The 24,611-nt window shown below is 33.7% G+C and overlaps 2 protein-coding genes across 3 annotated transcripts in view; one reads left to right on the top strand and one right to left on the bottom strand.

The window, feature by feature from the left end:
* Positions 1-567: 567 nt before the first annotated feature.
* Positions 568-16,565, bottom strand: ptdss1b (phosphatidylserine synthase 1b). Of its 2 annotated transcripts, none has more exons than XM_084423247.1 (13): positions 16,139-16,565; positions 15,007-15,098; positions 14,696-14,740; positions 14,488-14,612; positions 11,565-11,723; positions 10,109-10,260; positions 9,173-9,314; positions 7,760-7,872; positions 6,473-6,538; positions 5,253-5,352; positions 3,805-3,873; positions 3,513-3,564; positions 568-1,950 (listed from the first exon to the last, which is right to left on the bottom strand). In XM_084423247.1, the coding sequence occupies exons 1-13, from the start codon at positions 16,327-16,329 to the stop codon at positions 1,853-1,855; spliced, it is 1,404 nt and encodes a 467-aa protein (XP_084279373.1). In that variant the 5' UTR covers positions 16,330-16,565; the 3' UTR covers positions 568-1,852. The 2 variants fall into 2 exon arrangements, with proteins under 2 accessions (XP_084279373.1, XP_084279372.1); XM_084423246.1 differs by having other exon boundaries at positions 569-1,947; positions 16,139-16,552.
* A 2,409-nt stretch (positions 16,566-18,974) lies between these two features.
* stmnd1 (stathmin domain containing 1) overlaps positions 18,975-24,611 on the top strand; it is a 6,670-nt gene continuing 1,033 nt past the window's right edge. The window contains exons 1-5 of the mRNA XM_084423255.1: positions 18,975-19,145; positions 20,489-20,624; positions 21,670-21,803; positions 22,640-22,771; positions 24,314-24,611. The exon at positions 24,314-24,611 is cut by the window's right edge and continues 1,033 nt beyond it. Coding sequence (XP_084279381.1) covers positions 19,077-19,145; positions 20,489-20,624; positions 21,670-21,803; positions 22,640-22,771; positions 24,314-24,538 — 696 coding nt within the window. The 5' untranslated portion in view covers positions 18,975-19,076 and the 3' untranslated portion in view covers positions 24,539-24,611. The remainder of the gene's footprint in view (positions 19,146-20,488; positions 20,625-21,669; positions 21,804-22,639; positions 22,772-24,313) is intronic.

Genomic DNA, 24,611 nt, shown 5'->3' with positions numbered 1-24,611 from the left:
ATTTCTCTCTGTGAAAATTAAAAACACAATAAAAAAAATAAAAAAAAAATAAAAAAAGATAAATACTACATTAAATACATAACAAATAGATACAATTAAATAAATGAATGCTAAATAGATTAAATATATAAATTAAATAATTTAAAAATCAAATAAAAATAATAAAAATAGATTAATAGAAAATAAATGAACGATAAATAGATAAAAATACATTTATTTAAAAAATGTATAATGATATAAAATAAAATGTAGGGAGAATTTTAGGTTTATATCAGATTGATTGTAACCAATAAGTCATAAATATTTGGTGAAACTGATTCCACGAGCTTTTGGGTCAACATCCATATTGGAACAAGACTCTTGACAACCAATCAGGTTTAAATACTTCATAAAATAAATACTAAATACTATATTAAATACAAATTTTTTTTTTTTTTTTTTTTTTACATTTACAGTAAGATAAGCAAGCCAGTATCAGCGCAAAATTATTTCGAAATGACAAGGTTTAACACATTTTTCCTCAAACTAGGACTTCAAATAATAATTATACAATTAATAAGAAGCAAACCCACTTCAATTCTGTATTTTATTTGAAAATTTTACTCAACGATACGGTATAAATGTATTAAGAAAGTGAAAATAACATTTCTTACTGTCCAACCATTCATATAAACTGATAAAAACTACATTTTTCAAACAAAAATGTAATCATTGCTCCATATGATCACATTAGAGGTTTGAAATCATCAGATATGAGAATAGTGCGGTGGCAGGTTCAAGTTTGACAAACATGCAGTCTCTTTTAGTTTAAATAATTATTGGATTCTGCATAGTTAACAGTTTGGGTATTGCTCACAATTTGGTCCATGAAAAATGTAATGCAAAAAAATTAAATAAGGCAAAACAACAAACACATGATAGTACCTTAATATAATCATATTGTTACCATTTAGTATTAGTAACCCATGAAAAAAAAAAAATTCACTCGTGACTAGGAACAACACAAAGTATTTTAGAAACAGGTTTCATTAAATGTGGGTTTTGCAAACGTTAATGTGCAATGCATAGTCATTTAAAGGCCTCACAGAGAACACATTATGGGTCTAAAATCATTCATGCATGACCGCACATTCTCACATAGGAATGATGATAAATAATCTTAAGTAAAAATAAGAAAACTATAAACTGACACTACAATAAACCGCTTTTTCATGTTGCCAAAAAAGCTGAATCATATTATATTTAAATAACTCAACAGCTCTTAATGTAAATGCCTCTCCTTCTACACAGCTTTAATTTAAAAGAGGACATTTAAGGCTGGAAAAGCTGAAACATCTGTGCCAAGATCACACTGCATTAAAACAAGTGCATACATTCACAAAAGTAGAGCTTCTGTTCTTATGCATATGATCAAATGTTGCATAAACTTCTTGCCCTGATCAATGCATAGGGTATGTGTGAGTCAAAAGACATTCACTGATTACAGGGAAAGTGCAGAACAATGTGCAAACTTTAAGACAGGGGCTTGTTCTGCATGAACAATATTTGTAATAAGAACAGAAGTTGAATAACGCTGCCATTGCAAACATTCACTTCAGACATATGAAATCCACATCAGTGCCAGTAGAGAGTGTGTGCCGTGTCATGTACACTACACCTGGCGTACCACAAGTCCTTCTGTCCTTCCAAGTGCTCTGAAAATAAAACTAGTGTAGTACTAGGAGTGTGTCCTCGGTGTATCAGCCTGCTCACCGCTGTCCCTCTCTTCTGCCGTTTATGACACACTCGTTCTTTCACCGCTTGAGTGTGTGTGTGTGTGTGTTCAGGTCCGCTGAGGATCATCGTCCTGTGTTCACTTCTTGCCGCTTGATCCATTGATTGATTTGTTTTTTCCAGAACCTCCTTTTCTTCTCCTCGATGAACTGGAGTTTCTACTTGAGCTTCTCTCTGCTAATGATAGTAATAAATGAATAAATAACAAATAGATAAATAAATAATTAAATTAAAATATATATAACATAAAATAAATAAACAAACAAATAAATAAATAATAATAAATTGAATAAAAAATAAACAAATAGATATATAAATAATAATAGTAACAATACATTTAATTAAAATAAACAAATAAATAATAAACAGATACAAATAAATAATAAAATAAATAAAAATATAAAACAAATTAAATAATTTATTATTTAATATAACTAATATAAAGTAACTTATTATTAGTAGATAAATAATAATAAATTAAATACAAATAAATAAATAGATCAATAACAAATGAAATTAAAATAAACAAATAATAATAAACAGATCAAAATTAATTAATTAATTAAATAAAAAATAAAACAAAATAAATAAATAACAAATAGATAAATAATAAATTAAATTACATAAACAAATAGATAAATAATAATAATAATAATAATAATAATAAATTAAATGAAAATAAACAAATAAATAATAAATAGATACAAATAAATAAATATTAATTAATTAATTTAAAAATAAAATAATAGATAAATAATAAATAAATAAATAGACAAATAAATTAAATGAATATAAAGTACAGGCCAAAAGTTTGGAAACATTACTATTTTTAATGTTTTTGAAAGAAGTTTCTTCTGCTCATCAAGCCTGCATTTGTTTGATCAAAAATACAGAAAAATATTGTGATATATTATTACAATTTAAAATAATTGGTTTTCAATTTATTATACTTTAAATTATCATTTATTTCTGTGATGCAAAGCTGAATTTTCAGCATCATTACTCCAGTCTTCAGTGTCACATGTGACATCCAGTCTATCACATGATGATTTCTGATTTATTATGAGTGTTGGACACAGTTCTGTTGCCTAATATATTTGATGAATAAAAGGTTAAAAAAAAATGCATTTATTCAAAATAAAAAAAATATTTTCTAATAATATAAATCTTCTTTACTATCACTTTTTTATCAATTTAACACATCCTTGCTGAATAAAAGTATTGATTTATTTCAAAAAAAGAAAGAAAAAAAAATTACTGACCCCAAATTACTGACCAGTAGTGTATATTGCTGTTACAAAAGATTTCTATTTTTAAAACATTTGCTTCTTTTACTTTTTATTCATTAAAGTATCCGAAAAAAGTATCACGGGTTATGAAAAAATATTAAGCAGCAGAACTGTTTCCAACTTTGATAATGAATCATCATATTAGAATGATTTCTAAAGGATCATGTGACAGACTGGAGTAATGATCCTGAAAATTCAGCTTTGCATCACAGAAATAAATGATCATTTAAAGTATAATAAATTGAAAACCAATTATTTAAAATTGTAATATTATATCACAATATTACATTTTATTTCTGTATTTTTGATCAAATAAATGCAGTCTTGATGAGCAGAAGAAACTTCTTTCAAAAACATTAAAAATAGTAATGTTTCCAGACTTTTGGCCTGTACTATATATATATATGCATGCATTTATGTATGTGTGTGTGTTATCAGATTGTATGTTACCTTTGGCATTTGACAGGTCAATGATGCTGCTGTCGTCACAATCTGTAATACTCTGTGAAGGTTAAGAGATCAATTAATCAACATTTGATATGCAGCACAAAACAGTGAAATAAACCCACTAAAACCCAGAGGGAAATTATCATTAATGCATCATTGTGGCTTCCTCTCTCTATGCAAATTTAGTGAAATTGTGACTGACCAGTTGACAGCATAGAACTACATTCTTGATGAAGAATCCACTGATTCATTGAGGATTTCGGCATCGCTCAGCATATCATGTTATGGTGTTTACCTTCAGTCTCTTCCCATAATTCTGCTCGTGCCAAACCATCCCATACAGACAGAGAAGAGTAAGGAAAGCCTGGAAGGTGGCATGTATGAGAGAAACAACAACACAAAATTATTTCAGTTATAACAATACAATTTATGGTTACACTTTATTTAATTTAAGGTGTCATTACAGTGCAATTATACATTTAAGTGCTGAGTAAAAATAATTAACTACATGTACTTACTATAGGGTTAGGATTTAGATGACCGTTTGGTTGAGGGTTAATTGCATGTAATTATGCATAATTTTTAGTTATTACTACAGTAATTACATGTAACATGTAACAATGACACTGTAAAATAAAGTGTTATCCAAATTATATATTATCTGCATAATAATTTAAGCAAAAAGCCAAAGTGAAAAATTAGTTTCTTAGTATTTGGTTTGTCCCACTTGCACATGATCAAGTCATTTGCTTATTATTTCATTAACAAAGGACCAAATAGTGAAGAATTCTAAATGTAATGCAACAATTCCGTACTTTGGAATATTATAAAGCAGGGGTTTTCAAACTCGGAGAATAATGACTGTCATATTTTATGTTTCTCTTCAGGTTTTTACATCTCACAGTACACAACTGCAAAAAATGCTTTTCTTACTTAGTATTTTTGTCTTGTTTCCAGTCCAAATATCCAAAAACATTCTTAAATCAAGATGCATTTACTAGATGAGTAAAATTAGATAAGATATTATGTCTTGTTTTCCGGGAGGATTAATCAAAATTAAGTGAGTTTTTGCTTAAAACAAGCAAAATGATCTGACCATGGGGTGAGAAAAATAATCTTAATATTCAAACAGAAACAAGATTATATTTCTTACCCCATGGGCAGATCATTTTGCTTGTTTTAAGCAAAAACTCACTTAATTTTGATTTATTTCCCCAGAAAACAAGACATAATATCTTATGGCATTTTACTACTTTAGTAAATGCATCTTGATTTAAGATATTTTTTTTAATATTCGGACTGGAAAGTAAGAAAAGCATTTTTTTGCAAAAGGATACAGATATGTAAATGTATGTAAATTTTCCAGAACATGTTTTACTGATCTTTAAACATGATTATTATGTGGCAACGGGAAGACTCATACGTAATAGTCCGTGGCTTCAAGAAGTTTGAAAACCCCTGTTCTTAGATTATTTAATTCAGATTCTCAGTGTGATCTCAGACACTGTATATAGTTTACAGAAACACACAAAGTCTCATCTGTAAACATTCAGTGTGTCATGTATAGTCAGACCGATGCACAGTCACAGTATATAAGAACATAGACAGTATTTGTTAAGGATTCAATATCTGTTAAGAAACACGGCTCTAAAACAAAGGTGCATTTTAAAAGATAATATGCATATAATATTTGTTCTTATTTATATAAACAAATAATTATGAATAAAAGAAAAAAACACTCACCAAACACAAAAGCCAAAGGACCACATAAAGAACCTGTGTTTTTGAGAACAAGTCATGTCCAAATTTGACACAAGCCAGCGCCTCCAGGAAAGCAATGGCTCTATGAGGAAGAACAGAATCACAGACTCGTAAACGCAAACAGTTTTAAAGCACTAATACAGTGACCCGAAGAGTGTTAGGACACTTAAACCGCACTTAATGTACGACCGTCTTTGAAAACTAAGACACAAAATGGCATGCCAACAAATAAATACATTAATATTACGATATTTTAAAGAATGTTTGAGCAAAACTGTTGAAAACAGCAGTGACTTTTATTATGTAGACAAAAAAAATAAATAAAAAAAAATGACCAGAAGAAAGAAACAAGTCATACACGTTTTAAACGACATGAGAGTGAGTAAATGATGACAGAACCTTCATTTTTAGTTTGACAACTATTGTCTATTAAAAATGCATCAAATACTTCTAGTGGTATTGCATGTCTTGTACACAAAACTTTCAATAAAAATAAAAATACTTTCTACTAAACATATTACAAACCTCTAGATAGGATTTACAAACACAACAGTGAGGTTTGTTAACTCTAGTCACCAGACTATGTAGGAATAATCTGGCAGACCTGGAGAAAATACACCCATTGTTAAGAATCGAATGGGAAAAGAAAGACTGTCTGGTAAACAAGATGAAAATCAGCTGATTCTGACAAAACCAGCTGTGGTAAAGATGGAAGTCAATAGTTATTAAACCTAAACTGATGCTATGTATTAAATGTCTCTGTATCTATACCAGTGTAAATCAAAAAATCTGTTCCCAATTAAACAGACAGAATTATTATATGACACAGACTTCATCTGTTTCACCCAAAAATGAAAACTCTGTCATGTCGATCCAAACCTGTCGAACTTTCCTTCATCCGTTTCAACTGTTTTGTCCATTGAATGAAAGTCAATGGGGTCCAAATCAACATGACTATCATCGCCAATGTAAAACATTCAGAATATCTTCTATGTTCTCAAGATATGGTTTGAAACAATAAATGATGACAGAATCTTAATTTTTTTATTAACTATACTTTTAAGTCATCGTCTGTTGATGATTTTAAGAGCCAAAACATCCAAACTGGAAAACCTACCGCCTAAACTATAAATATAAAAAAATCCTTGTGTCGACAGGTATTTCATAGAATTTTTGCATTAGATAAATAAACATGCACTTACCCGAACACCCAACACTGTGTTCCCACTCTTTTGCACTGGGTGTCTGTTAGATATGCGTAGTATTGCCTAAATACAAATGACAAGTTATTTGAGACCTCTGGCGTTGAACAGTACAATGGATGTATAAACACCTGCCAAACTTCACTATCCACAGTGGGATGTATTTATTTAATATAATTGAACATATGAAAGAATGGAAATCATCATCGGACCACGCTCCACTATAAATCAATAATAATCTCCATGAATAAAAGAACAGGCTTTCTCATGATCCTCAGTTCTTGTTCTCATGTTATTATTAAAGAGTAATAACTTCTTTTAATGAATCTGTTTGAGATCTAATTAACGCTAGATGTTTCGCTATAAATTACAGACATGGCAATCTGAGGACTATTTCTCATTTATTTCAGTTATTTTGCTTTATTTCCGGACTCAATCATTGGCTCGTTCTTACACACTAGAGCTCGTTCGCACTTCAAAAACGACGCTTTAAATCTCTTGACAAACTAAAAGGCGTAAATTACATTTGTATGTATCCTAAAAAAAAGATACAGATTGCACTGAATGTCAGCTTTCTTATTTTGCTCAAGATAAGGATTTATTGAGTCCACTTGTCATGCAAACTAGAAACTCTGCTTCTAAACACAGGTCGAGATCTGTCGCTCCAAACACACAACTTTGCGAATGTTCGTTAGAATGATGGGAATTCGGGAAACACCGACTCGTTAAACTGCTGATAATGACGGAACTTGCGACCATAGTTGGCTAACGATGCTTTCGGGAAACGCACCCGTTTAGTTTCTGTCTCTATGAAGCCCCTCCTTCTGAAAAGCACACTGTGCTCTGATTGGTCGGCTGGAGCAGTGTGTTGTGATTGGTCGAGCGTTAGAGTGTGTTTGGGAAATGTCCCGCCCCTTACCATAACTGCCAGTTTAACACACTACTAATTAACTCAAACAGGCCCCGCCCCTTTATTCTGCGTATTAATTATTTAAATGAGGAATATTGTGACGTGTTCGTTCCGGAAGAAACTCAAGACTACACTGGAGGCGTTTCAGGGAGTTCAGAAACACTGACACTGATATAGAGAAAACTCCCGGTGGAAAGACTTTACAGAGCTTTCTCATCCTCAAACAGCAACATTACACACTAAAGAAAGATGAACATGGAAAAAAAGCATAATGGGACCACTTTAATATTGTTTGGTGGAGTGAGAAGTGCCAGTTCAGAGAAAGGTTTGTTTCAAGGGATTATGCTGGAACACAGATGAAGGTATTTGAACATTACCGCACTGTGGGGGCAGTGATGATCCCGATGAAGAGGATCCGGCACCAGCTGAGAGGATGAGAGGCCTGGAACACGAAGATGTGCTTCAGGAAAAACGTGTTCAACTCTGTGAGCTGTTGGAAGGGAAAAGAAAGAGGAAAAAAGTGAGCAAAACCCCAAAATGCATAAATGCTGAATATGTGATCTACGACCGGCGCTGTTTGTTTACATCCTTCTGGATGTATTGGGCAATTTTCTATTTCTGTGACGTTGCGGCTGAAATAACAACATACAAAGTGTGGCAATGATAATCTCAGGTACTGATTATAGGCTTTAATTAATGTTAAAAGGGTTTAATGTGAGTATGAAAATAATTTTTTCGTGACCTTTATAACTGTACTGAAAGCGACATGGATAATTCACCTCATAACCTGAAAATAAATTAAAGTAAAACAAGAACATTCAGACTGTGCACAACTGTGCTCTATGACAGAGATTGTTTCAGTCACTCAGTATGTATTTTAATAATGTTAAAATGGTATACTATTTATGAGTTTGAGTATGTATTTATCCATTTGTTTGCAAGTGCAGTGCGCTTGCAGAGATACTCCGCCCACACACTCTTCTGATTGGCTGTGAGTGCAGTGCGCTTTGCAGAGAGACTCCGCCCACACGCTCTTCTGATTGGCTGTGAGTGCAGTGCACTTGCAGAGAGACTCCGCCCACACGCTCTTCTGATTGGCTGTGAGTGCAGTGCGCTTGCAGAGAGACTCCGCCCACACGCTCTTCTGATTGGCTGTGAGTGCAGTGCGCTTGCAGAGAGACTCCGCCCACACACTCTTCTGATTGGCTGTGATTTTGGATTGCGTCTGGTTAGGACACGACGTTAGGTATCAACTCTTGCGTTCAAAAATTTGGGATCATTAATACTTTTTTTTCCCTTAGATCAAAGGAATAAGTTACATTTTATATTGTAATAATATTTCACAATAGTACTGTTTTTACAGTATTTTTAATCAAATAAATGCAGCCGTAGAGAGTAGGAGGGCATTAAAAGAATCTTACTGAACCCAAACTTCTGATCCGTAGATTTAAAAACTTGAAAGACGGGACAAGTAGTTTTGCTGCACAAACCTGTAGCCTCATATGCTTTCTATCCAGCATTATTATTAAATGTTTCTTTTTAAAAGTACAAAAAATGTGCACAAAATAAATTTCACTGTCAATAATCATAATGAAATCCTGATTATGATCAATACCAATTTTTTTCCCACCATGATTCTATAATTTAAATGCACCCTACGTTGAACATTGTGGCTTAGAGGAAAGTTTGTGGCGTTTATGCGTGACATATTGAACTTAAACGTAGCATCAACAGAAAAGTTTGATACTTTTTATGTTTTAGATCATGTGTATTGCTGAAGCTTGGCACACCTGCCATATTATCATGAAGAGGTAGATTCCAGCCACCCTCTGGAACGAGGATTTGGGGTCAAACCAGCGCACATACGTCCAGCTGGCGGGAGTGAACTGCATGACGGCCCGTTTCAGCTTGCCTGTGGTGGTGTGTATATCCCTAAACACATTCAAAACACACAAACCACTGCTTTAGCATGATCCTAGACACTTGAACACCCTAGTAGTGCACTACCCCAGTGACCTTCGAACCCTGGATCTCCGGATACAACAAGAATGTAGTGCAAAACAGGTTTGGAGTTAACACAGGTAGCTAATCTCTATATCTGAGCACAATGCAATCATGGAGGGTGTCGATGTGGGTGTGTGTAACTACTGCTCCTGGCATAAGTTTAATAATTATTCTCATAAGCTTTCATTTTGTATAGGTAATAACATTAAGGTTTATAGTCCCCCTGTGGTGAAACTCAAGCTTTTAATGCTGTTTATATGTCTATGTGGTGTTTTTAATCTGCTTTAAGACAAACCATGTGTAAATTCACAAGTCGACACCATTGCTGAGTTTTTTCTCCTTAAAACTGCAGTGAACCAAAGACAGTCTCAAAAACATGTGATCGTCAACCAGTGGATCTCTGAGCTGAGTGAGTGAGTGAGTGGAGGCGGGGCTCATTTGCATATTCATAGAACCGCGCATACTAAATGAGACAAGGGTGTCGAGTTACATTCAAACTATTTTAAGGCATGAAGAATTTGTTTTTAAGGAAAATACATTTTAATATGTCATTTTGGTGACCAAAGATGAGTTTTAAGGGATAAAACTATTGACGACAGGGGACTTTAAGTGAGTGTCATTTCTGCAACACTAATATATATATATATATATATATATATTTATATATCAAGCCTATTACAAGTGTTGGTTTCAGACACAGATTAATGGTAAAAAGAGCTTACTTGATACTGGCCCAGTGGTAGGTACGCATCTCTAAAAAGTGACACACAGTCATGCCAAGACAAATGCCTCCTCCATTGCACAACAGGATGTCAAGAATGACTTGATCCCACCAACACTCTGCAAAGTTTGGCAGGAGGTGCATGAAGAACAACTGAATGAGGAAGAAAGATAGAGAGAGACAGATAAAGCAACAGGTTGTGTTATGCCCTCTATAGCAATCCAGGTGGTTTTCACCGCTCAACTCTGAGACACTATTGTGCATTGTGATAATGAGGTCTGGTTTCAACTCATAAGCGTCTGGAAGTAAAGTCCCCCTGTAGTCAATAATTGTATCCCTTAAAACTCATCTTTTGTCACCAAAATGACATATTTAAAAAAAATTCCCTTGAAAAAAAAAATGATGCATGTCTTAAAATAGTTTGAATGTAACTCGACACCCTTGGCTAATTTAGTATGCGCGGTTCTATGAATATGCAAATGAGCCCCGCCTCCACTCACTCACTCACTCACTCAGCTCAGAGATCCACTGGTTGACGATCACACGTTGATCTGATTGGTTACAAGGTAGTTTGTGACGTCAGAAACACCAGCGATTTCAAAGCGTGTTTTTGAGACTGTCTTTGGTTCACTGCAGTTTTAAGGAGAAAATACTCAGCAATGGTGTCGACTTATGAATTCACACATGGTTTGTCTTAAAGCATATTAAAAACACCACATAGCCACATAAACAACATTAAAAACTTGATTTTCACCACAGGGGGACTTTAAACAAGCTTGCCTCAATCAGTATTCATAGTCATACATAAAAATGATCAGGGCTTACCTTTTATATTTTATTAAGTGCATTCTTAGTCAAAGAACATTTTGTCATACTTCCTTTACAGTAATTCTTGCTAAGTATGGAGTTATGAGGAAGTTGCTTAATCAGTCCTTAATTCCAAGGTATTCGATTGGGAAAGACACCCACCCATTCATGGTGTCAAATTAAAAATCAAATCCAAAAAGCCTTTACAGACAGACTAAATATTCCACTTTTATTCAGCAAGGACGCATTAAACCAACCAAAAGTGACAGTAAAGACATTTTTAACGTTACAAAAGATGCATCACGAAAAAATGCATCACGGTTTCCACACAAATACTAAGCAGCACAACTGTTTTCAACATTGCTCATAATCATAAATGTTTCTTAATCATCATATTAGAATGATTTCTGAAGGATCATGTGACACTGAAGACTGGAGTAATGATGCTGAAAATTCAGCTTTTGATCACAGGAATAAATTACATTTTACTATATATTCACATAGAAATGTTTTTTACTATATATTCACATACTTTTACTATATATTCACATGTTTTACATTGGAATAATATTTCACAATATTATTGTATTTTTTTATCAAATAAATGCAGACCGCTTAAGAGACTTCTTTCAAAAACATTAGTGCATTACCTCTGTGAGCTCCCATGTGATGCTGATGGTCCAGCAGAGGCCGTAGCTGCGGATGAGCAGAGCTTTCATCGCCCAACCCCAGAAATGACCAAAGGCAAAGATGTCAAAGTGACTCACGATGCGCTCCCACGTGATGTTGTGACAGTTTACCGCATACTCCTGTAAATAAAATGGGATTAAAATAAATAAATAAATAAATAATAAGTCAAATACATGTACAGTAAAGGTCCTTGGCCACCGAGTCCGAAATTTGCGCACATTAAAAAATAAATACGACCTCAGGTTGTGTCAATCACGTTTACACACTGTCTCCGAAACTTTCGTCCGTCATGAAAAAATTCAGATCGGGTTAAATTTTCTGCGTTTTTCGCATCCGTAGCAAGCATTTTCAGAGGTGTTTTGATCACGAATACGAAAAAACGCATAACGCAAAATTTCAGACTCAGTGTGCAAGGACCTTAAAGGGATATTTCACCGCTGGAAAGATGAATGTGTATTTAAATTGGGTCATTTATGTAGTAGAAATGTGAAATTATTTTAGAAGTTGGTGCCTTCTAGACTGAGAAAAGCCAGAAAATGTATTTTTGGCTCATGTGGATGAAAGACTACAACTCCCAGAATGCACTTGCTTCGCTGCCCTACGAGGCCACTCCCAAGTCACGCCTACCGGTTACAGAGGGCAGTATCGGAAGAAATGATACAACTAGGCTACTAGTCGACTCGAAACTGAAAAGGCGGCGTTTTATCGTGAGATCCCCCTATGGGCGGGTTGAAGACATGCGGAACGAGCTCCTCCTACTGGCTGTAGTCTCTCACCTCTGGACAGAAAAGCCTCAGATGCTAAATGATGAGTTTTGCATCATCTAAGGTTTTTTTCCAGACACACAATACAGAAATCTCTCGTCTCACGGGGACATAAGGGAGGGAAGCACGGTCATTCGAGAATACTACCGGGTTTCTACTGATACAAAGCTTAATGCAAATCGGTGAAGTATCCCTTTAAGTGTCAAGCTGTCTTTCCCTTGGTAAAAATCAGATACAGTGAGAGACAGTGAAGGACATGGTGTCTGATGTCAATGGACAGAGATTCAAATAATCCTATTGGCTGAACGTCCGCAGCCAGACTGTGGAAACCTCTTACAGAAAGCTTACAATAATTAATCATGATTCACTGGATTAGAAACACACACACTTAATAAGGGAGGGTATTAAACTACACAGCTCAGACTTAATCTAAGTATGTCGTGACCACGATCGGCTGTAGAAATGAATGCGATTGTCATGGAGCCGTCGACAAAGATTATATTATGCAGGAAATCTCGGATTATGTGACACTGACCCAGGGTTATTTTTGTGAACTGAAACTAAACCCATTAAAGACATTTCTGTTTGTTTAAATAAAGCTGAAATAAAATATAACCATTAGTTAAAAAAGAAACTAATTAAAATGAGAAATGTTGCCTTGGCACTAAAGTTGAAGCATTACCTGGAAATAAATAAAAACTAAAACAAACTGAAATTAAAACTGAACGAAGAATAAATTTAAACTAAACTTTAAAATAATTAAACTAATAAAATGACAGCACATAAAGAAATGACTAAAACCTAAACTTATGAATGAAAACTAAAAATATAAAAATAATTCAGAATATCAATAAAACTGTATTACACTAAAATAAAAACTAAAATAGCACTGCAGTGAGATTTATTTATTTTATATATTTATAATTTATTTATGCACACTCATTTATTTATTTATTTTATTTATTCATTAGAGCACAACAGTGAAAAAACTCCTCCATTCATTTTCTATAGGGAAATTGATTTTAAGGATAACTTATAAACCTTTAAAGACAGACCTACTGTGTGCAATGAGGCTGTTAAACAATGGTATTACCCACACCTACAGCCCACACTATTTCAACTCAGTTTTTAAAATAATCACATTAACTATGGAATTTGTGGTGAAAAACTACATTACCCATGATGCTGTACAGAAAATTCCACCAATCAGAAAGTCGCAACAAGCAAAACATGCTAAGAGTTATTTAGCTCCGCCCACCCCCATGAAACACTGTGAATGATGTAAAGTCTCGCTTCGCTTTAAACATTTATTTATATAAATATATATATTTTTTTTATTTATATATATATATATTTTTTTTATATATATATATATATATATATATATATATATATATATATATATATATTTATATATATATTTTTTATATATATATATATATATAAAAAAAATATATATATATATATATTGATTGATTTATATAAATATATATATATATATATAGTATTTTGCAATACACTTAAACATTTTAAATGAGTAGTTTTATATTTATTTATTGTTTTTAATTCGATCACAATGCTTTGTGGAATTGTAGTTCTTTCCCTCACTAAAATCGTTAAATCTTGTGACTTCGTTTTTCTGTCTGATTTTCAAATACTTTTTTTGCTTCAAATCAAAGTTTGCAATTCTGCTTGTAGCTGGTTGGTTTGGTGCATCATGGCTTATAATGCTTTAACGAAGACTTTTTTTTTAATTCCTATGGGGGAAATGAATGGAAAAAACACTTGAAAAAGTGAACTCTGAAAAAGTGAACTCTGTTTGACTTCCCTAGGCTACATGTTCAATAATTATGAATCACAGCAAGAGTCTCTGTTTATCTTGTTATGTAAATAGAGTTATTATGAAACTCCAATCAAAGCCAAGGATCCATGGTGGAAAATAATACCCGGAGTAACATATCTCAACAAGATAAAAGATGGTAGAAACCACAGAGTGGAGAAGTGAGACAAGCTCAGGTGCTCTTTGTGAATAAATAATGACTGAGTTGCCCAGAGTTTTGTTATTGTTGGCATAAAAACAATGTGATGAAATATTTAAATAAGCCATATCTAAGCTCACCATGATATCTGCTTCTCGTGTGGCGTAACGTAGATTGGGATCCAGCCAATACAACAGCGTCTTCACCTGATCCAGGTTCAGGAAGATGAGGAACACCAGGAAGAGGAAGTAAAGGACACTGAGACCTGACAAAAGCACCAATAAGTCAAGACACTGGAGGCTAAATCAACAGAGATGCTGATAAGTGAACACAAAAGAAAAGACTCACCAAAAACCATGCGCCATACTGCAGGATGTGGTCTTGTGAAAGGACCTATAAAACGAGGGAAAAGTAGCCATCAAATATGTTGAATATCTATATGATTTACTATTTTTAAGTAAATGCTTGTGCTTTCATTGAGAAGCTTGGATATTCAGCTTTAAATATTTGTGTTTGCGTTCAATGGAAGAAATTAAGTCAAATGGGTTTTAAAAGATATGAGAGCGAGTAAATAAAGAAAGAATTTCCTTTTAATGAAAGCACTCAGTTAAACAGTGTTTGTATCTTATTTGTTTAAAGCAAACGGAGAATGACTGTACCGTTGGGGAATGCAAGAATACTGATAACAAGAAAGAAAGAGACGACCAGCAGGAGACCAACACGCAGGTTATTATCAGGATAACCATCATCCCTGCCACAATAAAACATGAGGTACAGATAACATATCAGAGACATGATGGCGTCATGAATGTCACCTTTCACACACTGTCACCAGACTTACTGGCGTGGCAAATGAATGGAGAATAATGTAGACCAGTGTTATTGTGAGATACTAGTGGTTCATTCCGTGTCATTTTTGTTCTGGTGAAAGAAATACATAAATGAAGAGGAAAGCCAAAATATTAAATGTCATGGATGTATATTTACTGAGTAATTCACCGTTTTGTAGAGGAGGGTCAAAATAACCACTTTCACCTGAGATTTGGAGCCAAATTACAGGGGGGTAAAAATTACTATAGAAAGATGTAAGAATCATTATTTTATTTTTACACAGAGATTGGAGGGTCTATTAGTTAAATCTGTTGACTTTATCAATCTTTGTTGCGTTATATGTCAACGGTGACAGTTCAAAAATGGAAAAAAAACACTTCTTGGGTTTTTTGCCCCAAGTTTGCTTGGCTGTAACTCAAGAAGTATTAAAGATATCTTAATATCCTTTTAGATTCTGGTTCTTAACAAACTTGTCTTTGGGTATCTTCATTTTAAAGGCCCTGTATGGTTCAAGGCCAGAGATATGGAGATCTTAATGCGGCTCCATGAGTAAATTGTACACACATTTTTTAGTGGTAAAAAATCTTGGCTCCAAATCTCATGTGAAAATTGTCATTTTGACCCCCCTCTCCAAAATAGTGAATTACTCAGTAAATGTCCAGCCATAACATTTAATATTTTGGCTTTCATCACTACTTATATATATATGTCTTTTTTCAGAAAAAAATATGTACAAAATGCTAAATTTGAGCCGAGGAAGTTTCCGAAATTTGTTTGCTTTGATATAATATTTGATTAAAAATACCCTTAGATTTTGAGTCAACACTGTTACTCAAGTCGCATAAATAAGCTCTGGCAACATCGTAACAAACATCATTATACCATTTAACCCTTTTGAACTGAAATGACTTGGACTCGTAAGATGCTGTCAGTCACGTGATGTGTGTTCCGTTCACTCACCTCGTAAACGCAAAGTACATTATGCTGACGACGGTGAACGTCAGTAAAGTAATGGTGTGCGGTTTGTAGAAGAAGTCAAGGGTGATGTCCTCCACTTGTTGCTCGTTAATCATCCGGAAGTGAAGTTTATAATTCGCATCATCTTTACTAAGCATCCTGGACCCCTGACTGGGCGCCATGGTGAGTCTCATCCAAACTGAGTCTCGCAACAGTTTAATCTCTGACCGAACTTCACAAATTGAGTGTGTCGAGTCGCTCACACCGCCCTGTTTCAGTCGACTTCATTGGCTGGGTTAAGGCAGGAGGCTGTAAGAGCTTCTCTCATTTGCAGGGCTTTATTTCAGGCGGGGTTGTTCAGGGTTTGTGGGTGTTGTTGACTGGAGGAAAGAGGAGCGACACCACCATCTTCTGGCGTCAATGCGCGCGCGCGCGAGAAGCGGATCTGCTCGGGTTTATGATGGGGAAGTTCAGAAGAAGTTCACGTTCTGATTCAAACCAGTTTAAATCAGTTTAATCTAATCTGAATCTAAAAAATCAAATAAAAAAATCTAATCGCTTTAAAAAAAAAAAAAATTCTACACTGGGTCAAATATGGACAAACACAACCGTTGGGTTTAAAATGTTAAGTAAAACATTTAAACAATGAACATTTTTATTCAAAAATTAAAACAATGTGTCATATATGGACACACAACCGTTGGGTTTAAAAATTTTATTTAAAAAAAATTATAATATGTCAAATATGGACAAACACAACTGTTGGGTTTAAAATGTTTATTAAAAAATGGGTCAAATATGGACAAACACAAATGTTGGGTTTAAAATGTTTATTAAAAAATGGGTCAAATATGGACAAACACAAATGTTGGGTTTAAAATTTTCATTTAAAAATTGAAACAATGTGTCAAATATGGACAAACACAACAGGTTTAAAATTTTAATAACATTTTTAAACAATGTGTCAAATATGGACAAACACATTAGTTGGGTTTAAGAATTTCTTTTTTTTTTTAATAATATTATGTCAAATATGGACAAACACAACCGTTGGGTTTAAAAAATGTATTTAAAAAAAATTATAATATGTCAAATATGGACAAACACAACTGTTGGGTTTAAAATGTTTATTAAAAAATGTGTCAAATATGGACAAACACAAATTTTGGGTTTAAAATTTTCATGTAAAAATTGAAACAATGTGTCAAATATGGACAAACACAAATGTTGGGTTTAAATGTTTAATTTAAAAATTGAAACAACTGAAAATTTGAACAAAATTGAAACAAATTGAAAATTCAGTTTAGGACTCAAGAAGCTGTATTGGCACATTTATAAGCCTATACATGTGCCATTAAAAGTGCATGTAGCCTATATTAAATGTATATTTATGTATATATGTTATTAATTATATTTTGTAATAAATTATTATATTTATTAAATATAATGTATTTATTTATTTATTTATATGTATTTATGAAGGCTTCTTTTAATACAGTACATTTAATGCATATTTTTCCTTGACAGTACTATTTATATTAATAACTAAATTAAGGTTTGTTTGTTTAGTTAAAATCTAGTAGATATTCACTAAATACATTACATTTTATTGCATCTTTGAGTGCTGCATGGCAATAAGTCTCATTAGTCATCCAAAGGATATCTTGGTATGTTTGCATCTGTGTCTAGGTGACATAATGATGATCTGTCAAGCCATGGCCAAATGCAGCAAATAAAAGGAAATTAAAACACTGCCTGTGAGCTGCATGTCCACTGGGATTCTTGTGGTCTATTATGTGGCATTATTACATCTAATTGGTTCCCAGGCTGCCGAGGGATCCACAGTAAATTGCCCATAGAGAAACTGATTGAGCTTTGTAAACAAATATTCTGTGTGTTTGGAAGCATTTAACTGTACAGAAACCATCAATTTTGCAGCGTTTGCCTTATATAGACAGATTTTTGTTTCACATTTGTCCCATCATTCACTCTTAAAAATAATGGTTCCAAAAGGGGATTTTCACAGCAATGCCGCAGAAGAACCTTTCAGTGAACATTCTTTAAAAAAGAACCCTTTTTTTGTGAACATTATAAAAATCTACAGAAAAAATCCACTATAAATGAAGTGCCATGAATGTTAAAGGTTCCCATACCAATAAAAATCCTTTATTTTTAAGAGTGTAAATGCAGAACTTCAATCTTAAAATATGAAAGTGCATCATAATATTTTTTTACAGCTATGCAAACATATATAAATCAACTATTTAAATATTTATTTCAATGTTTATTGTGTAAAAATTATAAATTATAAAATAAAAAATATAACAGAAGGTAGCCTATTGTATTTTTACAGCTTGTTTATAATTAGTTTATATTAGCAATATATAGCCTAATTAATTAATAAATAAATACATTTAATAGCCTAATGCAAACTTTTGAAATATTCCATTTAAAAATATGACAATGTCCAATAAGATTCTAAAAATCAAATAAGATCCTACAAGACAAACTGAAATTCCTATAGAATATTAAATTTAAAAAAAGGATCATAACAGTTTTGCCACTAATAAAGTTTTATTTATTTTAAAAAACACAAAATAGTAAGAAAAAAGTGTCTTGTTCAGATATTTAGTTAATGAGTAAAAATTCTAATGAAATAAACGAGTGACTAATTAACTCTCGATGACACGTTTGTTCTAATAATCAATTACCAGAATAAACCTGTGTTTTTATTTTTGGCGAACAGAGCCAAGGCAACATCACAGGTGACGTGACCTCTGGAACAGGGTCAGATTTATTGTAGCAACGAACCGTAGCAACGCAGAGAGTCCGTGACGACGATACTCGCGCGCTCGTGGATCATGTGTTGGAATGTTTAAGAACTTTACGCGTATTCGAATAGAATCCGCACCGAGAGCGCGCGCAATCCTGAGAGATAAACATGGGATGCGGGAGCTCCAAAATCACGGTGGTTGAACCCGTGAAACCGAGCAGTCTGGACGGAAATGAGGTAGGCTTTAAAATGATTTCATTAATTCATAATGAAGGGAATATGAGTGAGTCGACAGTGGTTATATATAATAGCCTCTGTTGAAAGATAAAGAGCTATGTTTTTCCCCACAACTTTGATTTTGGGTATATTTAATATTGTCGTTATTAGATGAATAATTAAAGCCAATGAAAGCCAACCACCATAAACTTAGCCACTGTGTCTTAAAGGGATAGTTCACCCAAAAAATGAAAATTCTGTGGCCCTCAAGTTGTTCCAAACCTGTATGAATTTCTTTGTTCTTCTGAACACAACGGACGATATTTTGAAGAATGTTTGTAACCAAATATGGACAAACACAACCGCTGGGTCTGACATTTTAATAAAAAAATTGAAACAATGTGTCAAATATGGACAAACACAACCGCTGGGTTTAACATTTTTAATTCAAAAATTGAAACAATGTGTCAAATATGGACAAACACAACCGTTGGGTTTAAACATTTTAATTCAAAAATTGAAACAATGTGTCAAATATGGACGAACACAACCGTTGGGTTTAAATATTTTAATTCAAAAATTGAAACAATGTGTCAAATATGGACGAACACAACCGTTGGGTTTAAATATTTTAATTCAAAAATTGAAACAATGTGTCAAATATGGACAAACACAACCGTTGGGTTTAAATATTTTAATTCAAAAATTGAAACAATGTGTCAAATATGGACGAACACAACCTTTGGGTTTACATTTTTAATGAAAAAATTGGGACAATGTGTCAAATATGGACAGACACACAAAAATAAAAATTTAATCAAAACAATTGTGTCAAATATATTTGTAACCAAACAGTTGTGGGGCTACAGTTAACTTCCGGAATATAGGGGGAAAATACTATGGAAGTCAATGGTGCCCAACAACTATTTGGTTACAAACATTCTTCAAAATATCTTATTTTGCGTTCAGCAGAAGAAAGAAACTCATACAGGTTTGGAACAACATGAGGGAGAGGAAATGGTGACAGAATTAACATTTTTCGGAGAACTTTCCCTTTAAGAACTATTTTGACCAACTATTAGCAAGACAAGAGGTAATCAGTTTTAATTGTTATTTTATTTGATTAAAATTAGACCGATCTACCTTTTTATGTAACTGACTTTAAAAAGTTAGGACCAATCTTTAAGAAGATATTTACATGACTAACTTTTAAGAGCAGTTTATGCAACCAGCCACACTGGTTTACTGATCTTATCCAAGTCAAACCCATCTAAAACCAGCTTAACTAGGCTAAGAGTCCATGTAGACTGGCAGTGTTTTGTTCTATGCAAACTGATATCTGACTTTGCTGTTATGTTATGTAGTTTGCTGTGGCTCAGGGAGGATCCCGTGGTGAATCCGCCGTGTCTAAAAGGACCACAGACAGCGGGGTCAGTCTGGATGCGAGAGAGCCCGTTGCTCTCCCCGGATCTGTTCCTGGACTCCTTCCACCGCTGCGAGGTTAGGAAACAACACAGCTTATGTTATCTCACTCTAGTTTAACCAAAAACTGCTGGCCAACTCTGGTCGTTCACTACCAGTCATAAGTTTTGGATCGGTAAGATTTTTAATGTTTTTAAAAGAAGTCTCTTCTGCTCACCAAGGCTAAATTTATTTGATAATATATTAATACCTGTAATATTGTTAAAAATTATGACAATTTAAAAATAACTGTTTTCTATGTGAATATATAGTAAAGTGTAATTTATATCCTGTGATCAAAGCTGAATTTTCAGCATCATTACTCCAGTCTTCAGTGTCACATGATCCTCCAGAAATCATTATAATATGATGATTTGATGCTCAAAAAACATTCATTATTATTATCAATGTTGAAAAACGTTTGATATTTGAGACCAAAGAATATTTTGTAACATTATAAATGTCTTTACTGTAACTTTTAATCAATATAATTCATCCTTGATGAATAAAAGTATTGATTTATTTTATTTATTTCCCCCCAAAAATAATATAAATATTCTTACTGACCCCAAACTATTGTTTAATGTTACAAAAGCTTTCGATTTCAGATAAATGCTGTTCTTTTGAACTTTCTATTCATCAAATAATCCTGAAATAAAAATGTAAAAAACTGTTTTCAACACTGATAATAATAATGAATGTTTCTTGAGCATCAAATCATCATATTAGAGTGATTTCTGAAGGATCATGTGACACTGAAGACTGGAGTAATGATGCTTAAAATTCAGCTTTGATCACAGGAATAAATTACACTTCACTATATATTCACATAGAAAACAGCTGTTTTAAATGATAATAATATTTCAAAAATGTTACTGTTTTTTTATTATTTTTAATCAAATAAATGCAGTCTTGGTGAGCAGAAGAGACTTCTGTTAAAAACATAAAAAATCTTACCGATCCCAAACTTTTGACAGGTAGTGAAGGGAAGCTGATTAATAGCATTGTGTTTTGCATGCAACAACCTTAGAAAATACGGAGGAAAGGCTCAATCTAATATTGATTTTGTGTGTGTGAAATGTAGCCCAGAGTCCTGGACTGGCCCAGCGAAGCGAAGACCGACCCGAGTCCAGTGAGATCCTGGAGCAGCTGCTGAATCAGGGAATCATTCCTGCTCAGCCGAAGCGGGGCGGCAGTGGAGAAGCCTACAACATCATGGTAACGGATCTAAAGTTTGAGGAATTTTAAAGAATTTTCAAAGCTTTGAGTAGATGATGTAGTTGTTGTTGTGATATGTATGTATAATTATGTAGTCTATTTATGTATATGGGATAAAGTTCCGATATATTACATTGATTACGGTAATAAGTTTGTAGTGATGAAGGGTTGAACCTGAAACGTCTTGCACTTTATTTGTGGAATATTTATTTATAAAATCTTGTGAGCTTTTTGGCCAATTTTCGTGTGTGGATCTTTTTTTCAGATTTTTAAGGGATTTAAAGTTTAAATATTAAAATATTAAGTATGTTAAAGAATAATGCTGCTGATTCTCCGATTAACTTCAACACTCTCAAGTCCATAAAAACAGGGCTCTCTTATGAAGGACTTTTCTGTATTGATTTTTCATGGGTTTTTTTACTCACATTGTTTGTAAACTTAATGGTACACTTAATACATGCCTTTAATCATTACTGGAATCATCTTTATTATTATAAGACTCTCTGGAATACTTGAATCTGATTGGTCAGTTGTGGCATTCACATTTTGATATAATGCGCACTGAACTGTACGTTCGGCTGTTGTTCCGGGCAACCAATCTCATGTGCTAGTTCCATGTCTCTCGTAGTAAACCTTTTTCTTGCATAATAAATTACAGTAATTTCTACTTAAATCTACAGTATATGTGTGCGTGTGTGTGAGTGTGAGTGTGTCTGTGTGTTTGTGAGAGAGAGTGTGTGTGTGTGTGTGTGTGTGTGTGTATGTGTGTGTGTGTGTGTATGCGTATGCGTGATCACTTCTGTTCCACTGGGACAAACATGTCTAATGTGTGTTAGATGGACGAGGCTGGGAAGCCGAGGAGCAAACCACCCGCTCGACTCGAGTCTCTGAAAACTCTCAAAGAACAAGAAGTCACCAGGAAGGAAGACATTGAGATGAAGATGAGACAGGTGGAGGAGAGGAGAAAGGTGACGCAGAACTAAATCACATTCACTATTCACTTCCTTTTATGCATTTAAAATCACTAATGTTCAGTGCTGTATTTGATCACCTGAAGTTAGACTGTATAGCATTAGTACAGTAGTGGCCAACAGTGATGTCCGGCCTAGGGAAACTGGCGTCTTCACCCTTTAATCAAGCATATTGCTTGAGTCAATTGTTTGCTAGTAATGCAATGAATCATGCCAAATTGTGTAACATCATTTTTGTCCAGGCTGTCATACACAGTAATAATGAACACAAGAGAGAACCAATGATATTTAATAACTGAATATGTTGTATAAGCTGTAGTTTGCCTTTTTTTGCCAAATCATTTATTCCGATAAATACTTTAACCGAGTTTAGTGTTTGTTTTTCCTTCATATTTAAAATATGTATATATATACTGTACATTTTGCTCATATTTTGACGTTTTAACTGCACTTGTAGGGTCATTAAAAACAGATATCCCCTCTCGATGTCAGAGGTTAAAACATCTGTTTTTATACTTTTATTATGTCTTTCTGTTTAATAAATTTCTTATTTAATTATACAATAAGGTTTTTTAAGGATAATTAAGGATACAATTTCTTTCTCCCAGTATTTCTTGTTTTTCCTTATTAAGACCCACCACCAAAAAATAAATAAATAGATTTAATAATTATTAATTAATTATTATTTAATTATTATTTAATAAGTCATAATTATTTTTACATCTCCCAAATGAAAATTAACTTGTTTTCACATATTTATGTCTTGCACATTAAGGTTATACATAAACCCTTTCATGCAATATCCAGGGAGGAATATGAAGAAAAAAAATCAATCATTTTTATTAATATAAAAAGAATTGACATATAAAAAGACATAAATTATCAAAAAGTCTTTTGTTCTTAATTTCATATGTTCAGAATGTGCTTTGGAAACTAACGCTGATTATTATTTGAAACTAAGGATACTTGCCTTCTCCACAATTTTGTTATTGCTTTAAGCGCAGCAATTCTCAATATTCGAGAGAGAGAGAGAAAGAGAGAAACAGAGAGAGAGAGACAGAGAGAGAGAGAGAAAGAAACAGAGAGAGAGAGAGAAACAGAGAGAGAGAGAGAGAGAGACAGAGAGAAAGAAACAGAGAGAGAGAGAGAAACAGAGAGAGAGAGAGTGGGATCCAGATGCAGCAAACACGTTTATTTAAGCAGACACAATGAAAGTAAATCCAGGCAGAGAGAGAGTAGTCCAGACACAGGCAGGAAGGTTAAAGAAAACTGAAAACACACGCACACACGTAACATCCAGACAAGGAACCGAGGAAACACTGGGCTGAAACCAGGAACAGGTGTGGGTAATGAGTTGCTATGGTAACTGTGTAAACAAACAAGGATAACTATGGCAACAAGGCAAACACAGGAACAATGGGAACAGAAATGCATATCAAAATAAGAGTCCTTAAACACCAGACAGGGGAAGATGAAATCTTGCATCTTTATTGTATTTGGTTTCGTAAAGATTCGTTAAAGAAAAGCATGTGTTTTTAGGAGAGAGAGGAGGACCTGAAGCGCAGGATGAGGATTAAATCCGCCCGACCGCGTGCCCATGTGACCGCAGACCTCGATCCCACTGAACTGCTCCATTCTGAACCGCTTCCAGTCCCGACCAGAACCAAACAACCCGAGTCTGAGGAGCACAGGCCTCCTGCTTCCCCAGAGCTGGAGAACGACTCCACCTTCCAGCGGGTCGAGGACACAGACGAGGTTTTTTAGGGATGTTTCCTGATGTACATGTTGCACATGCACTTTCTACATGTCATTGTCATTAATTAAAAATGATTATTTA

Source organism: Rutilus rutilus, assembly GCF_951802725.1.
Source record: "Rutilus rutilus genome assembly, chromosome: 11".
NCBI lineage: Eukaryota > Metazoa > Chordata > Actinopteri > Cypriniformes > Leuciscidae > Rutilus > Rutilus rutilus.
This window is presented reverse-complemented; position numbering and strand designations above follow the sequence as displayed.